Genomic DNA, 18,548 nt, shown 5'->3' with positions numbered 1-18,548 from the left:
TTTTTTCTTTCTTTTAAGGCTTTCAACCTGTCACTGTGTCAGTTGTGAAATGAGGGGAGCATTGAAAATAAGGATGCTAAATGATCAGTGTTTTGTTTAACAGGCCTGGCATCGCAGGTAACTTAATACTCCTGGCCTAGAGGAGGAATCCATACACGGTTATTGGGGTAAGCTTAGATCCCAAGAGGAGAATGTGGCTTTGAGAGACTGGGGGGCGGGGGAACGAGGACGCTTGGTTGAAAAGTTGAGATGTCAGAAATCAGATCCTTGTAACTCAGTACTGGAGTCTGCGTTCCTTGAAAGGGAAGGTATGCGAGGAGGTGTTAACTCACCCTTCTCGTGGCTGATAGGAGTGACTGCACGCTGCAAGTGAGCTTACGGCTAGTGCTGCTTCATATTTTTTTAAAACTTGTGGCCATGATAATGAACTCTTATCCAAGGTCTTGGATTTAAACAGATTCTGGCATGCTTGCGACTGCTGAGAAAGTTATGTTAGTCATAATCCAGATCTTGGGGGTTTTTATTACTTCTTGGTTTCTGCCATGTTTTCTTTTGTTTGATGTTGGCAGTGTGACCAGAAGGTTGCTACGAACAGGTAAGTTTAAATACTTGCCTTGTTTGGATCAAGGAGTAGATTTTGCCAGTAAATAGCCATGCTCTGCTAACTTTGCAGAATGCAAAAGCAGTGCATTTTACACATGGAGAAGAGCCACAGCATTAGCAACTGGGGTGGGAGAGGGGATGTCAAAACACTAGTTGTGGTTAAGTCAAGACCAAAGAAATATACCTCCACAGTTTCAGCAAGTCGCTTAAACTGTGAACCCTGTTTTAGTTATTGGTCAGTGCTTGAATTTACCCAGCATAATACCGAGACTTGTATCTTGCCAAATGAAACAATAAATATTAATAGAATTTGAAATTATTAGTAATAACGTACTCATAATGTTAAGCCCTTGCATCCGTGAGGAGGCACTATTTTGCATTTAAAAGCATGTCATGATTGTGCATATGCTTTGAAAGAAGTAGAAAAATTTGCTGACCCACTGAAATGAACTTGATGTTCGCTCCTGCAAAGCTTATTGACCACTGGACAAGTAAACTATATGCTCATCCTCTGTTGTTAAACTCAGTTTTAAGATTTAGAGTATAGATTGTTTAGGAGAGGGGTGTGTTTGATTCTCGGCATGCATTAAAGTTAGAGGATGAGATTCTTGCATTAGGATTTGGAGCAATCAAAGGCCAATGTGGGAGCTCCTCTCCCTGAGCTGCTTTGCATCAGTTCCTGTGGACATGTGTTGATTTGTGCAGATCCTCAGGTGCCGTCCCTTGCCTCACCTTTACAGTGACTTCTGCTTGCTGAAAAATTGTCTCTTTGTGCTGACCTGCTGTATCTTTTTTTTAAATGTCAGTTCTCTGGAAAAAGAAAAAAAATCTTCCATCACTTCAGTGCAATGCATCAGAAAAAGTTCAGGGTTAAGCAAAGATTTGCCTGTTCAGTCATAGCAAGAAATGTGCTTTGTGGGGTTATTGTCTGCGTAGGGATTCTAGGGAAAGAGATTTGAGGCTGTCATGCAAAGTTGCCTTGAGAGAGTCCAGGTGCTGCTGGCACCTCTTCTCAATGTGCACGTGGCTTTGGGGCCTTACAAACTGTTTTCCTCCATTAGTTTTTCTCTGGAGTTGGTTGCGTAAATGGGGGTCATGTATGAGAACAGCTTGTGTTAAAACTGACTGGTTTGAGCCTGAACCAGCATCTCTGTCTTGTTAGAGCCAAAAGTTTTAGTCCTCTGGCTGATGAATATTGCATTTGATGTAGTTTCTTCTTTTTGAACTTCAGTTTGTCTGTTTGCCGAGGCTTCCTGCGCTCTGTGGCAGGAGCGCAATAGGATTCTTCAGGGTCAGGAGTTGCATTAGTGTTGTTTTGTGTTTGGTGGGTTTTGGTTTTTGTTGTTAATTCAGCTCAGTAGCAAGTGAGTCCTTAAATTGTCCTCTGTGCCTCTTGGTGGCTTCCAAAGTCACAGGTATCTTTGCTGCTACCTGAAGTTCAGTGTAATTAGGACACTTCAGGATATTCTGTGTGCAGCTGCCTCTTGCCAGTTTTCTTCAGTTTTGGAAGGCACAAGAAGCAAGTCTTAAGATAGGTGAACTTCATAATCCTCTAGGTTTTATATACTTCTGCAAATAAGTCTGCATTATCAGTGATACTAGTTTTCTCTTGCTAGTTTTCCTTAATACAAAAAAAAACGTGTTCAAGAGCATGTAAAATACCTGGAGGGAGAATGTTCCCCTAATTCTTGCAAGATACAGGATGGATCAGAAGCTGAAGCTGCTTGTGTCAATCAACCATTGTATAGAGGTGTGAACTGATAACTACTTTTCATCATTCCCTTCTCATGAAGTCACCCAAAAGGCATCAGGACTTTGTAGCGTCAGGTTCTTGTCTTAGGAACTGAATGGAGCTGACCAGGCTACCACATGTGTCACAGAAACCCACATCAACTGTTTTTTAGGTCATTACCAGACTGGACTAAATTTAGCATATGAGCCAGAAGTGTGAGGCTTTGTATTCAACCTCCTGCCTAGTCCCTATTTCTGATATGTCTGTTTGGGCTGTGCCCTATTATCAGTCATACATCTGCTGAAGATGAGGGGTGAAATCCCTGGCTGCTTTTTTTTTTTTAATCACACAGATCAGGAACACCACTGAGGCTTGTTTGCAAAGTTCCTGAATAATACTGTATGAAGCAGAGACAGAGTTGTAGGCAAAGGCACAGGTAGTTTGCTGAATTAGTAATAGGACATGGAGCTTTCCCACCTCATGGATGATGGGCTTGAGTCCTGACTAGGGTTCACAGTGGCTCTAGGTGACCAAGAGAACTGTCTGGTTTTTGGTTGCCTGTGTATCAGTTGGCTGCCTCTGTAGCCCAAAAGCTGTGGATTGCTGAACTCTGGTTACTGCTGGAGATCTGCGCAGTTTTGGGGGTAGGAATAACTCATGCTCAGAGTGAAGGGGGAAGCACTTTTCTCACCAACCTTAAAAGACATCTCAAGTAGGGAACATTCCCACCCCCTTTCTTTTGAGCCCCGCACTTCTAAAATTGTCAAGTTGGTAGAGATGAGTAAAGGGGGGTGGAGGGGTGGGGAAATAAGTCACTCTGACAGTACAACGGAAAATTTCAAGGCTACTGAAAACAGTGCGCTGGTTCTGCAGTTCCAAGCTCTTAACTTCCTTGGTTGTTTCGGGATTCTGTTTATTTGCGGCAGCACACTGGTTAATTGGGGGTTTGCTGTGGATTAGTAATACTGTCATCTAAAATGGCTTAAAGTGTGTCAAGTCTGCTTAATTCTGATTTATTAAAGAAGGCTGTGATAAATGTGTGTCTTTGAAACCCTCGCTGAGTCTGCTGGAGGTCACCTGTAATTCAGAGCATCTGGTGGAGGTCAGCGCTAGGCTTTTTGTTCTGTAGTGGGGGAAGCTTTGGGGTTTTTTTTCAGCTCACCTCTGAAGGAGGAGATACTTCAAACTCAGTGACAAAATCCCACTTTTCAGGCAGCTGCACTCGCTAACGACTGAACTGTGTTAATTAGTTTTTAGTGCAGTTGTAGTAGTGTTCCTTTGTCCCTTCTATAATGGTAATCCAAACAGATGATGTCAAGGAATCTTCTGTTTCAGCTGAATTTAACTAATTAGAAGAAAGCACTGCTTTCACTCTCCAAAGCTCAATAACACAGTCTAAGAGCTGGGAATAGCAGTGGTCTAACAATAGGATTTATATTGATAGTATGGCTTGTGTTATGGTGATGTATGCAAAGCTCGATTACAAAGTTCAGTTTTAAATTCACTGGTGTTTTTTTTATTTTTGATCCACATAAAAAACTTCAGTTACTGTTACTCCTGCAGGAAACCTTGAGGCAAGTGTTCTTCCTGCAGCTATCAGAAATACGTGGACATAAATTGGGATGGCTAATTTGTAAAACTCCCCTGGGCTCTGCCTTCAGATAACTGATGTGCCTCTCATTAGGGAGTTGAGAGGGAAGGGGGATAATTAAGCCTGAGCAGATGTGCTAGAACAAGCTCTTGGATCAGAAGCAAAAGGGCTGGGTGATGAGGAGCTCCTGACTCCAGCAGGTACAAACTTGCTCTTGTGTCCTGGTCCCCCTCTCCAAGCGGATTTGGTGCTTCTGCTGGGTAGGAAGCTTTGCTTTGAAGAGCTTTAAAATGGCCAGCTGTGAGAGCACCTTCCAAACCCTTCCAGGGAAATTTCCCAGTCTCCCTCCAGCTGTATGGCTCACAGGTTTTTTTCAGAGGAAACTGCCTGGCCACAGCAATGAGGACTGTGTGATCCTGTGTTTTAATAACACCCTCTGCTGTTCTGCTGGTCATGTTATTAAAAAAACCTGCCTTTTTCCCTTCCTCCAATTGTGGCAGTGTCACTTGTGCTAGAGCGGCTTTAATGAACCCCTGCTTTCCTGCAAGATGTTGAATTTGGAGACTTCATGTAGCTGGAGAACACCACGGTGCTTGAGAAGTAGCCTTGGACAACTTGCTTTTGCTTCTGGTGCAGCTGCTGAACAAAGCTCTAGTCTTCAAAGCCTGGAAACTGTTTTAAAAAGAAAAAAAAAAAAAGGTATTTGACATGACTGAATGTAGTGTGGCGAGTGTCCCAGGGCGAAGGCACCCTCCATTCTGGGCGAAGGCACCCTCCATTCTGGGCATTGGTGCCACCCCGGCTCTGCCTTGCTGCGGTTTTGTTGATGGCTGGCGAGCTCAGGCCTGCTGGTGCATTCACATCTACAAACAAAGCCCCAAACACTTTGTTAGGCTCCGTCCTTGGCAGCCTTCTGCTGCGTCCCTAAAGCGTGCCTTTCCGTTGCACAAGGAAGCTCGTGTGGGGATCATTGTTAGTCTCCAGTATGGCTCTTTCATATCTTCCTCTTGAACACAATGTATCTTTATACCTTGGACTTCAGGAAAATCCTGTGCAGTTAATCCTTTGGGAAAGGCGAAAAACGCCTAGGAAACACTTGAGACTTTAAAAAATACTTGTTCCAGGCAAGTATTTAACTTCTTGGTGCAATAGCCAATGGTAGGAGCTAGATGCAAGAGGAATAGCTGAGACTAATGGAAGCACCAGCCTTATTTCTTAGATTTCCAAGGCTGATAAAGAAGTGAACTTTTTACAAGTGGTTTGGTGATTAACTGACAGAACTGTGCCATGTTTGCAGTTAAGAACAGCTTGATGGATGGGAAATAGCATGTATCAATCCTCTGCTTAATCTTGGAAACCTGTCTATCAGTATTTTCTCAAGACCAATACATACAGTGTAAGCCAACTGGACTGGGAGTAGGTAGAAAGCAGAGTGATAGATCTATCTTTATAAACTAAACCTTTAAATACAGATGGCCAAATGAACTGAATAAAAAAAAAAAAGGCAAAACCACTTGTTCTATGTATCTGGTCTGTTTATAGCCAGAACTGGGATGCTGGATCTGTTTATGGAATCTGTTGAGGAAGCACTGAATAGGCTACAGTGTCCCATTGCTTTCATTACATAGTAAGAATAAAGGGGATAATTGATTTAATAGCCATGACAATGGCATATTGGGTTGTTGTAGGCATTTGTGTGCAAAACTGTAGCATGCAGGTAGCTCCTTCACTTTTTAGTTTAACAAAACTGAACTGCGGTTTCCTGGTGTATGGGACTATTTGGTGTTTTCCCTTTATACTGCAGGTGACCTAGAAAGAAGGAAAACAGTGTCTGTAAGCTTCAGCTGCTGTGTGTAACCAAGGTCTGAAAGGTGCTTGTTCCTAAATCACTTCCCCCCTCCCCTGCTTTGGTTTGAGAGAAGACAGTGTATGGTCTGTGTTGGAAACTGTGGCTGTTGTAACTTCACTGGTTCTGTGATTCAGATACAGAATAAAGTCATCTCTCGCTCTGCACTTCAGATCGTTTGTGTTAAAATACCCAACAACATCATGTATAAAACGCTGTCTGAGGTGTTCCTTTAAAACATTGTTCCTGACATGCCTTTTAACAAAACCGAGGAGGAGAGGAGCAAATCTGATTCCTCCAGAAGTTCTGGCAGGCTCTGTCAGGACTCCTTGCTGTAGCACAGAGAAGAGGACAAATCCAATCCTCATGGTTTTAAAAGCAATCTATAAAAGGCATAGTGCCCTTGGGTTTCCCATCACTGCCCTTATGAGGTTTAGATACTATATCAACAGACTTGTTAATGACCACATTTTGTTGATGGACATAGCAGTGTAAGCCCCTTCGCATAGGCAAGAGGTTGACAGCCCCAGGGGTGGTGTTCACCCTGATAATTTTTTTTCCACCTACTAGTCACCCAGTCAATGTGTTGTCTGCTGAACCTGAGAATCAGCAGAAGCAGAATTTAACTTGTTCTTGAAAAAATGTGGTTTTAATAACGTGGTTTGAAAGGAACAGAAATCCACAGGTGCCTCAGGGCATGATCCACCCTGAAACGAGCACCTGTATCTGGTAGAGCATTGTGTGTTACTTCAAATTGGGCTGTTACAGGTGGTGGGAAGTCTGAATTGAAGCCACACAATGACTATTCCCCTGTATTACTTCAGGTCAAGGGAATTGTACTAATCTCTAGCTTAATTTCCAAGTTTAGTTTGCTTTTATTTCCTACATCCATGCTATAGAAATACCAGTGGTTTCTGAGATTTGTTTTAAAGCTCATTTCTCTGAGGACTGGGAGATAACAGCCCTTCTCCAGGAAGGCTCTGAAGTGCTAAAACTTCTGGCTCAAGTAGCAAAATATTCTGTAACAAACAAATGCCAGTTGTGCCCTGTTCTTCAGAGGGAGAAGATGTCTTTGAGAGACCTCATTGCTGTTCTCATTGGTACAGAAAACACCCAGATGGGTGGCAGTTTACTACTAGGGTTTTTTTTATATTAAGCATGTAAGCTGAGGATGTTAATTGTTGAATGCTTAAAGTTGAAGAAGCTTCAAGAGGACCAGTGCTTCTTAATTTTCACTGGCACTGTCCACGTCAATGCTTGCTCTAGGCTCTGAGTCTTATTTACAGTTTAAGCACAGCTTGCTCTAGCTGGCATTTCAAATAGTTGTTGCTGTCTCAATTCTGAAGACTGTGGTTTAACAAAATCCTTTTAAAAAAGCCCCAGTACAGGTGTCGCCTCAGTAAGCAAGAAATACCTCGCAGAGTATTTCCACGTACTCTTGCATCTGCTGGTGTGGGGTTGGAAGGAACTATGCTGGAGATAGCTCAGTACCCTTGGTGTAAGAGGTGCTTATGGAGCAGCTGTCTTTTGTTTCTGTTCTGGTATTTCAGATCCTCTGCTCCATTAGGTTGATAGCAAAGGTCAGCAAAGCAAGCCTCTTCCATAGATCAAATTTTAAAGCAAGTGGAGGCAGTACATCTAAGTAGGTGCCCCACAGCTATCTTCCCAGTCACATTGCCAAACCCTTCTGTACTTGTTAAAAAGGCAGTCCATGCAACTATCTTGCTCCCATTGCATATGCTTATCACATGGACCAGCTCTTGGTGTGTTGCCAGGGTTTTTGCACTAAACCAGCATTTCCTGGTGAGTTTCACCTCTGTGGTGCCTGTACATGGGAGGAAAAAAAATTAAAAAAAAAAGTCCCGCTGAATTATGTTCCTGGCAGGCCATGGAGAGCCATCATGATAATGTTACCCTGATTCCAAGGGAGTGGGATCCTACACAGAACTTTAAATGTGTCCTGTCCTCCCCCTCCATGTTTTAATGGTTTAAGGTTGAGTGAGTTTGTGCGAAGAGAGGACTTCAGGATTTTTGTTGAAGAGACATCCCTGTGTGAAGTGTTTATTAAAACAATTCTCAGGATTCCCATTATTTAACACTTTCTCAATTCAGTGTTATAATGTAGCTTAAGCCAATGCAGTGTATCAGCATCCCCTCAGTGAGTCTCTGTGGCCCAATTTGGCATCCCTTGCAGGCAAGAAAAGATCCTGCTAAAGGGGAGCAAAGAGGATGGGGTCTCGGTTCCATAACTGGTAACTGCTGCATGTTAAATTTAAGCATGCATGTTAAAATGAAGCTTATGTTCAACAGAATGCAACTGAATTTAGCAGAATGAAAATACTTGCTTTGACACTTTCTCCTTCCTCCCGTTAAATTATTTATCTGGTTTTAAATTGAGAACTTAAGATACTTCTAGGTGTTTTCCTAAACAAAAACTTTTGCCAGAGCTCAGCTGCTGACCTCCTCTGCATCTGTCTGCTTTGACTACAAACATGTCTTGTCCCAAGGGCTTTACAGCCTGAGGAGATGGTTGGTTGTATGTTCTGGGTTTTATGTTGCAGTTGCTGAGGTGGCTCAACATGCCTGCAGTTTCTAAATGACTCTCTAGGTTTCTTGGAGTGAAAAAAACCCCCACATTTCAGTAAAGTCTACAAGAAACCTAAAACAAAACTTGAGGGGAAAGGCTGCATCTTAAAATAATACATGGTTTTGGGAAGTCTAAATTAGTGGAGCATTCCAACTGCATGAACACATGAAAAACATTTTGCTTTTAACAGACTTGGTACGTTCTTGTAAAACAAGTGGGGCACAGCCCCCAAAACCCAGTTAAATCTTAGGCTTGGTGTCAGGTCTAGCATATGTTTGGGGTCATGCTCTCAATTCTGTGGTTTTACAACCATGGTTTCTCTTTCAGAAGCATTTCAGCACTTCTTGAATCCTCACAAAGAGGAAATCAATTGTACCCAGTGCAGCTGGGAAAAGAAATGTATTTTCTCCTTCTGATATTTCATTTAAAACACACTTGAAATTTCTCACTTGCTTGAGAAGTTTATTATTCGTACATTAAATACTCCATTCCCACCAGTATGTACAGTCACCATGGTAACAAACTTCTCTTGATGGAAGCTGTAGCAATGCAAATATCGTATCTAGTGGTTTAGCTTAGAGACAGATGTATGGCCATGTAAACTACTACTGCTGTCGTCTTTGATGCTTCTGGATGTGACTCTGGTTTTCCCCGTGACTGACTTGAAATGTTAGTGTAGTGAATTCTGTGGCTTCTGGCTTGGTGGCTGGCTGAAAGCACAAGGTTCCTGGGTACTTCCACCTTGTTCACGCCAGGTGAGCAGCTTGTATTGAACTCTTCCGGGAGGGTCAAGCAGCAGGTCAGAGGAGGCCAGTGCGATCATATCATGAGGATATTTTCACCTCTCCGGTTATCCCAGAGAAGCCGAAGGCCTTGTGCTCCTGCATCATAGCTCTGTACATTGTCTTCCTTGCCAGTCCTTTCTGGTAGGATGCCTTCCTCAGCTGTGCAGTTGTCTCCAGCTAGGATCCATTTAAGGAGTTTGCTAACTGACAGTTGCTTATAATTACAGACTAATTGTATTTAAATTCTCATGCATCTTAGTGTGTCCTCTTTTACCGAGGTTCAAAGAAATTGTGCTAGTGGAGGCAACACTATACTGTGTTATGGTCGCGCACAGGAACATCACTTAAGCTGTACTGATCACAATTTTATTCCAACTCCCCTTCTTCAAGTCTAGTCCTTTCCTTTCACATTTAAAACTCTTGTGTGCCAGCTTCTTCTCACCTTGACTAATACATCTCCCTGCCTTTCTCAAGCAGCACCTCAGCAACCCTTGTGTAGGTTGTGGTTTTAAGTGATTTCAAGCCGTTTCCTTCCAACGTGCTGCTCCTGGGACTGGCCAGCACCACGCATAGCACCAAAACATAGTCATCTTGCAAGTAAAGCTGTGCTGCCATGCAAATCAGAAGGTGTCACCCTGGGCCCATACGTGTTCTCATCCTGAATTGCACTTGGCTAACAACGATATGTGTGGGGGCTAATGATAACGAAAAGCGGGGGCCTGATGCTTGTACATGTGGTGTTCTTTCTTGTCTGTAAATGCAAATGAATTGCACAGTAATCAGCACCACAAAACTGGAGTTTAGCTACGGCGCTCGTTACCTGCTGTCAAAATGATGCTGATTGTGTTCCTGTCTAACGTGATTGTGAAGGAGCTTTTGGTGCCACTGCTGCAATCAAATGTTGACCCATCCAGTGCAAGCTTGAGAATGCAGTTTTAAACAAGTTTATTCCAATCTGTTTTCTCTGTGGCAAAAAAACCCAACCCATATGTATTGTCTGCTCTTTTCTTTTTCTAAACAAGCTGAAACTTTTCCAGGGAACAGCACAGAGCTGGTGGGGGGGGGAATGAATTAATTTGTTTCCTGAAGGAAAAGGGCAGTATTACTCAATCCAATGTGGTATGAGATATACCTTGTTGTCTTCTTGTGGTGGTTCCCTTTGCTTCTGGTGAGGGAAGACCAGGTTTGAAGCCTGGAGTGTAGGAAAAATGCTGACTTGAGTTTCTAATTGGCTTATAGCAGGCAACTTGTATGCAAAGTGTCTTCTGGGGAAGGCTGGCTTTTCCTTCTACCTTTTCCTTATTACTCCAGTTTCTTGGCACAAAGTTAAATGGAGAACGGCCAGACATAAATCATCGAGAGCTCCAAAGAAAGCAAGCCAGACTGGAGGGTTTGCTGGAGCAGCAGGTCCTTCTCCCAGAAACCCTGATCGCACCCGCAAGGTGCCTTTCAGTGCATATGGCTGTACTAGGAAAGTGCCTTTTGATGGGTTGCTGGTGACTAGGGTGTTTATCTTGGGCAAATTTGCTGTCCTTGATGTGAAATTGTGAAGGGTGCATGCAGAACAACTTAAGAATCCTCTTGTGTGATTTTTCATTTCAGTTTGTTAAAATCTGGTAAAGAAGAGGTAAGGTGGGGTTTTTTTAAAGCAAAACTGCATTTCTAACAAGAAAATGCTTGCATGCAGTAAAATAAAAACGCAGCAACCAAGTGCAGGTTGCTGTTCAGTTACTCATTTACTGTTCCCTCGCTTCCAGAGCATATTTGGCTGCGATCATAAGTGGCCGTCATCTTGCAACAAGTGAAACCACTTCTGTGTAATGCTGTCCCCAGTTCACTTGTCACAGCAGTAAGGAGGGTCAAGGGATGGGAAAGCTGGTTGTCTTCAGAGCTTTCTATGACTGTCTGGAAGTGACCTGCTGTCCTCCTTCTATTTATCTTGTAGGATTTAAGTGAGTTTTGTGTCTTCCAAAACCGAGATTCCTGGGCAAGCCCAGTTCAGACAAAGGGAGATTGAGATTTGCCCCAGGTATGTGAAGATAAACCGCAGATTGCCCCAGTGGTGTCTTCCCTTTTGGGGGCTGGTACAGACCATGGGGCTGTAGATACAGACACCAGAAACTGTGCAACACAGTTGGTGCTAGAAAACCCCTTTGCTTGAAGCTGGAAACTGTGAGCGGTGCCCTGTGGCAACGAGAATAACTAGCTTGGAGGAAAAGTGATGGATTTGAATAATCTGAATGGGTTTAGCCTGGAGTTCTCAAGAAGTTTGCTACAAACAGGATGACTAAATTTGCCTCTTGCTGCTCAAAGAAATCACAAGAGCTTTTTTTCCTTTACAATGTTTTTTGCTTCTAAGTGTCCTTTCTTCTGGTGTGCTGCAGAGATAGACACAGAAGTGTAAAGAAAGTTAAATGCAAGTTTTACTTGGGGAAAGTAAGAATACTCCTGATGCTTAAAGCATCAAAGTCCTAATGTTGGCTGTGGTTTCACGTGCACAACTGGCACCTCGGGTAACTTGTGTCAAATAAAGGCAGGGAGTTTAGAGCAGGCAAGGCAGCTTATGAAGGCTTGGAGGTAGGGAGGCAGCTGAGCTGAACTTGCCCTTTTGCTGCCCACGCGTCAGTGTAACTGGTAATGCTGCTAAATCATAGGGCTCCTTATAGGTAACTGCAGGTTGTGTAAGTGTTTCTTAGAGTGGAACTCATTTGTCTTTGTAAGAAAATAAACATGAGTAACGATCGGTCCCGATATTAGAGGCTATTTATGTTGCAAAATTCTGCTTGCAAATACTTAAGAATTCACACCTCTGATGCTTCAAACAAGCAGTGCGGTACTTTCTGTACCACAAGCAGCTGGAGTGGCTGCACTTCCATTACGTGTGGTGTAGTGGCACTCACTGCCTGCAAAACTCTTCATGAAGGAACAAATCAACTGTATTAATCTCATTTTTAAAACACCCTTTGTCACAAAATATGGCAAGTTATTTTCTCAAAAGATGGGTTCTCAACTGCTTAGGTGGCAGAGCTGGGTGTTTTCTGTTTTTTTAAATGTACATAGGTGTGGTCTTAAGTTTTTTTCCCCTCAAATTCAGAGTATCTTCTCTGGTGAGATCCTTTACCTGGAAAGATAGCTGTAGACAAGTCTCTGTAAGTAAGAGAAGACATGGCAGAGATCCTTAGAAGGCCATGACTTGCTTTCTGGTAATGACCCCATTGACCTATCTGCAACTTGTATTGATAATACGTAGATAAATATACAACTTTATTTTTCCCTGGGGCATTCCAGCTCTCTGCTTTGTCTGCCTCTTTGGGGCAGGCTGCTTATGGCCATTTGTGTCACTATGCTTGCAAAAATATTTTCAGTGAAATATTTTTAGCTGGAAAACTGATTTACCCAAGCTTATAACTTATGTTAATTTTAAAGAAACTTAATGAAGGGGGTTTTTTTTCAGGCTAAATGTTTGCCAGGAAAAAGCCACTCAACCCTGCAAACAGACTAGCCATCTGTTGGCTGTGATGTTCATCTGGGATTTTGGGAGATCTGGGTGCGAAGTCAGATCCTAACAAATTTCTTTTTTATTACTGCAGGGGAGATCCAATCCTACGATGGTGGGTGGCCCCACACCAGGATGAGGGAATGGGAACTCGACCTTGGAACAGGCAAATCCACAGTGGCCAGTCTATTTCTGACTGATGGCTGGGCAGTCTCTCACTCTCCAGATTTGAAAGGTTTTGTGTGTTTTTTTTGTCCCGACACAGAATAGGCAAAATGCTTTAAATCACTTTTCATTCTGACTGAAGAAACAATTTCCTACAAGCTCAACCCTGAACAATAGAGCCTTGATCTTGATAGGGGGCTGTGGATGTTACTGTAATGCTAATACGTGGCACGGTTGGCCTTTGCGCTTCTGGCACATTTCAGGCACTATATAGGGAGTCTGTAATCAGCTGCAGAAAAATTCCCTTCTGTCTCTCTCCTAGCAACCCCTTCTAAACTGATATTTGAAAATAAGCCTGCTTTCCGTATCACCATCTAAATATTTTCAACACTTAACTGTCATTAAAATTCTCTTTAATAGCGTTTGGACTAAGGTAATTTATCTTCAGGTCCTCAGGACTCCCTTCTAGTTTCTATCATCTTAAGGTAAAGCTTTTGAACTTCTGATCTGTTAGAAACCTGATTTGTATCCGGATTTTGCTCTTTTCTTTAGACTTTTACAGTGGCTATGTTTGACACAAAGTCAAATTAGTATACTGAGATGATAAGGAGATAAAAGCAGCAGGGCCATAAGTCACCTAGACTAGTAGTAGCAAGCTGAGAGTCTTGAAAGGGATTTGGTTGTACTTTTGTTAAACATTTTAGTGGATGTGATGTGTTACAGGTCGGTTTTGTAGCTCTGTAATCTTGACCCTCAATAGACACTGTGTAGCCGTGTGCCCTGCTGTGGAAACAAGGCAGACTGCTTGTACCAGTATGAACCACTGGATTGCCACTAGAATTGAGAATTCAAAAGTCTTTGGATTGCCACTAGAATCGAGAATGTTAGAAGTCTTTATCCATTAACTGCTTGTTCTCTTTCTGTAAACCTGAATAATGAAAAGTGTGAGAGAGTGTGGGCATAGAGGAATTCATCTGGACAGAGCAGACTAAAACAAGGTGAGGGGGTTTTGGTCTTCTCCATAAATGCTGACTGCGTGTTTGATCTCCTGAGCGCTTACAGGTGTGCTTTCTGCACAGCTTTACGTCAGTAGCTGATGAAAGAGGTGGATGGGAATCCTGGACACAAATGTAGCTACCCTGGGAAAAATGGGGCGGGGAGAGTTGCTGTGAACAGTCTGGTCATGCTGATTGTGGAAATCATGCTCCAAATTCTTGATGCTTTTTTCCTGGGGCTTCCTGAAGCTGTACTCAGTTTACTGAAGACCTGGAGCATTTCTCCTTCCAGGGAGCTGCCTGCAGGATCCAGCACCAGGCCCTGTCTAGCTCTGAATGTGAAAGGGGAGGTTCGTTGTGCCCTAGGCACAGCTGGGTTCCTTAAGTCTTGCGGGTCTCCAGACTGGCAACTCTTTTTTGGATCTGAGACAGCTGATTAATTGATAGCATTGTTTGGAACAGGATTCATTTGGGATTTGGTTGTAAGGTTTTTGCCTTATGGAAAAAATCTGAGCTGAGAAAATAGTTGGGTCTGAGCCCGTGTTCTTTACTCTGAGATACATTGCCATGAGCCATCATACAGTTTTCTTTGGGAATGTGGTCCAGACTGTCCTCCAAATGTGTCAGGTCTCTTCTGCTCTTCCCCTGTGCTTTTCCCCTGTGCAGCTACAGGGCTCCCTGGTAGACTCCCTGAGACTGAGAAGCCTTCAGGTCTGCCTTGGGTTCCTGGTCTTCCTGAAGTCCCAAGCTTATGCAGTTAATGTTTCCTTTTCTGAAGACTTCCTGGAGGCGGAAAGATCTCATAGGGTGTAAATGTTCTTTCTGTAATTGCTCCATGCGCTTCTGTCGTTAGTGCTCTCAATCATTTTGTTAGTGAGATTTTGAGGTTCCAAATTCCTGGGTTTCTCTACCTTCAGAAAAAACTTGGTGGGAAAGGGAAAGGAAAGCTGGTTCACCCCACTTGTGTTAGAAAGTGAGAGCTCATGTGGAATTCACCTCATGGCCAGGAAAGAGGGCTTCCTCAGCTTCCTCAGTTCTGCTAATGCATTTCTAGAGATTTCCCCTATGTTGATACAAGGGCTTTCTTGCTGAAATCTGCTGTGCTTTCAGTCTGTCTTCAAACTATGGTATCATGTTAATAAGTGAAGTGGTTGTTCCCAAACTCTGCATCTGCATCCCAGTATGTATCCTTTTCATGAACCTAACTCACTTGGTGGACTTTTTAGGTCCTTGCTATAACAGGAAAAACACTCAAATATGGCACTGCTTACTAATAGTTGTTTTTGAACTTGGGAATGCTAGGACTGAGTCTTGACTGCAGAAAGCTCTGCTTTAATTTATGGTTGGTATTAACTTGCTGAGCCGAAGAGCATATAAGCTGCAGCTGCTCAGGAGCTCACTCTGAAGATCAGGCTGGGAGAGCTGTTTTTTATTAAGCGGTACTTGATTTAGTCGTAAGTAAAACCATTTGTATTTAACCTGATCTGCGAAGCTGCTGTAAGTGTTAACATACTTCAGTATTAAACATTTCACTCAGGGGCATCATAGTACATGGTGGGTTTGTGTAAGAGCCTGTTTCTGAACCTGGACTAGGTTAGACGAGTGCATGCATTTTCAAAGGAACTTAAACTCCATCGAGCTTATATTTAAAAACTTACTGTCAGGGTAATGGGTGATGTGAAAAGATCTGGTGGTGAGTGTCCCTTAGCATCAGGTCTGAAGCAAATTGCAGTACCTCGATGCTAAGCTACTCTCCGCAAACCTGTAGGGATGTAACTTTTCCCAGGGATGCCCACTGGCTTTTAGCAGCAAAGTCACTTGCATTTGGGGCAGTTAGGCATCGATCTGCCCTTTGTGAGCTGGTCTTGGGTGACTGCCAGGTGCAGTGAGCTACTTGCCATTTAACTGTAGGGCAGAGCAGCTTATGCTGAACCAAGAAAACTCTTGAGCCAAAACAAACCGCTGTAAACTTTTTTCCCTCCCCATGAGAATGAAGGGAAGAAGGTTATTGCATCCAAAGTCTTTTGGAGCTGGCACTGTGGGAAAACTCTGTCCAATCTGGGAGGCATTGTTCTTGAGGAACTGTAATAAATCCTGATGGACCCTGCAGATGGGACTTGCATCTCCTGCGTATACAAGTACACACACAGACTGCTGGGATTGAATTGGCACTTCTGAATACAGGAGCCTCTTCTCTTAGTTTGTGACGCATCTAAGGTAGATGGTAATGTGAGGTTAATCTGAGCAGAGAATTGTTTCTGGTGGTAGGTCTCAGGCAGTTACCGTTCCTGGTGGATCAGGTATGTGTGCGCCCAGACATATGGGTGCCTGTTCCTCAGTGTCATGAAGGTGTGAGGGGGTCTGCATAATTGCTGCAATATGGAGAGCTTCCTGGGCAAATTTTGTGCCTTGAAAGCAGAAAACCTTTTGCATCAGAGTGAAAAAATCTTTGTTGTGAAAGGGAACCTGGCTTCAGTTTCTCTTAGCCTGAGCATTTCTGCTAGGCTTGCTGCTGTGATGTTAAGGATCTTATATTAGATATTCTGCGCTATTGTCCCCTTCCTACAAACGGGGGCAGCCTCTGTGGTACAGAGCTGAAGCAGCCTGAAGTTCAGGTGGGGACAAACCTTTGATTTTTCGCCTGCTCTGTTTTTTTCTGATGCTTCCCTTGTAATTCATATTAAGATTATTGATTAAAGGTAATTGCTGTAGGATATTATTCACAATCCATTAACCCTGATTTATAGCCAAATTCTTCAGCAAGCTTGGGTGCTGAAACATCACTGTTAATTGTCTTAACTGAGCCTTACTTGAAATGAAGATTTCTTGCCTTTCTGTTGTATTCCCTTCTTCCCAAAGCGCTGGTGCTTTGATTCTTTCCTTTAAATGTTGAGAAATACAGTTGTTCTTTTCACACTGTAACAGTGCCTCATAATCTCGCCCTTCTGCCATCTCTCCAAAGGCACAGAGTTTTTTGGTCTTGCAAGTCAAATTAACATGAGATTGCCGTAATTTGCATCGTAGCTGTGGGAGGCCATCTGACAGCGCCTAAGGCAGCCAAGGAGGATTGAATTCATCAACTCCTGCATTTGTCAGAGCAGGGACTGGAGCGAGCTCTGCTCCTCTGATCTGGGCAGGAGAGTAAACATTTAATGTGAGTGGTTGGCAAGGGTGACTTTTCTGTTTTGTGGCTCATCTCCTGAGCGCTGGGAAGGAGAGAGGTCTCTCCTAGTCCTGGCCTCACCTCCCAGCCTTGTCCCTGGAGGTTCATGTCTGTGTGCAGTGACACTTGGGAGCAGTTGCTGTTCCCAGATTTTTAGCTCCCCTCCACAGCCTGAATATGTTTCCAAATACGTTGCTGATACAGATTTGGCGTTTTCTTAAATCAGAGCTTATGCTGTGCAGAAGTAGATGGAAAACACAGCTCTGAAGGGAAGGGAGGCATCATCTCAACATTACTCAGTGCAGGGAAAGGGATTCTCCAGTGTAGAACTGGCTTTTACTAACATGTAGTATGGTCACTTAGATGTGTCAGGATACTTAAATGCCATGTCACAGGATATTTTGAGTATTTGGCTTTAAACTATTTGGTTTGACAGGCTCCTAGGAAGTTACCCCTATCTGAGTAAATGCATTTTGTTTTCTGGACTAAATGTTTTCCTTTACTTGATATATCAGTATTGAGAGCAAACACGAAGTCACAATCTTAGGAGGACTCAATGAATTTGTTGTGAAGTTTTACGGACCACAAGGAAGTAAGTATATGACCCAGCCCTTCTATAAAAACAAACTAATGACTTATAGTGGGGAACAGTGAAATGACACATTCTTCTGGAGTGGAAGGAAAAGATGAGCAAATCTAAGTGAGGATGAGAAATCAAAGGGTAGCAGTGTTTGGAGGCTGCTCCCTCAAGGGTGGGGAGAAATAGAACTGTGAGCATTGATGCAGATGAACCACCTCCCTTGGAGCTGAGCAGAGCTGGATACTGCCTTCAGACAACTAGGGCCTCTGCTATGGCCTTCCTTACTGCTTTTGTTGATCCTTAGCTTTTCTAGACCTGACTCATAAGTTTTGCATCAGTCATCTGAATTTTTGCAGAGTTTATGATAAAGATTGCTTTTCTAGTGGCTAGATCACGAGTCAGGTCTCCAGCATGCCTTAATTTAGTAACATCTCTAAAGGTAAGTAGATTATTCCAAAGTCTCTGTTTCTAGTAAGGCTCTTGTGTCTTTGTGTTGAGATCTTCTGCAGTATCAGTTAAAATCATCTATTTCTTGTTGGGCAGCTCAGGAAAAAGGCTTTTACTGTAGGAGGTTTGATATGAAATCTTACCCTCTGATGGAGCTAAGTATTCTTCCAAAGATGTGTTTTGCTTAATGCTATAGTTCTGTTTATTCTCTCCTGAGTTATGAAGTGTCTAATACCTGTGTTTCTTTCATTGCAGCACCATATGAAGGTGGAGTATGGAAAGTTAGAGTCGACCTTCCTGATAAATACCCTTTCAAATCCCCGTCTATAGGTAACCAATAAGCACTTTCAGTCAAAATTGTGTTACTGTTTATGCAGGAGAGATGTTGGAGGTGAAGTTGAACCAACCCTCAGTGCAATCATTGGATCTTTACTTCAGATCTGCAGAATGATTTTACCATAGACTTCCAGATACCACATGCCAAGCAGAGAGGAAGTTTGGCCTTTTGACTGAAGGGCTAGAAGCTGGAAATGTGATATGGTCACATGTTCATGTGTT

The 18,548-nt window shown here is 43.0% G+C and overlaps 1 protein-coding gene across 4 annotated transcripts in view; it reads left to right on the top strand.

The window, feature by feature from the left end:
• Nucleotides 1-18,548, top strand: part of UBE2H (ubiquitin conjugating enzyme E2 H) — a 52,911-nt gene that overhangs the window by 9,872 nt on the left and 24,491 nt on the right. For 2 of the 4 annotated variants that reach the window (XM_037388373.1, XM_037388370.1), the window contains exons 2-3: nt 17,479-17,555; nt 18,246-18,320. In XM_037388373.1, coding sequence (XP_037244270.1) covers nt 17,479-17,555; nt 18,246-18,320 — 152 coding nt within the window. Of the gene's footprint in view, nt 1-12,734; nt 12,876-17,478; nt 17,556-18,245; nt 18,321-18,548 lie in introns of all 4 variants that reach the window. The other 2 variants (XM_037388369.1, XM_037388372.1) reach the window with 2 other exon arrangements.

This window comes from Falco rusticolus, chromosome 5, assembly GCF_015220075.1.
Source record: "Falco rusticolus isolate bFalRus1 chromosome 5, bFalRus1.pri, whole genome shotgun sequence".
Taxonomy (NCBI): Eukaryota; Metazoa; Chordata; class Aves; order Falconiformes; family Falconidae; genus Falco; species Falco rusticolus.
Note: the sequence above shows the minus strand (reverse complement) of the source record. Positions and strands in the feature narration are given on the sequence as shown.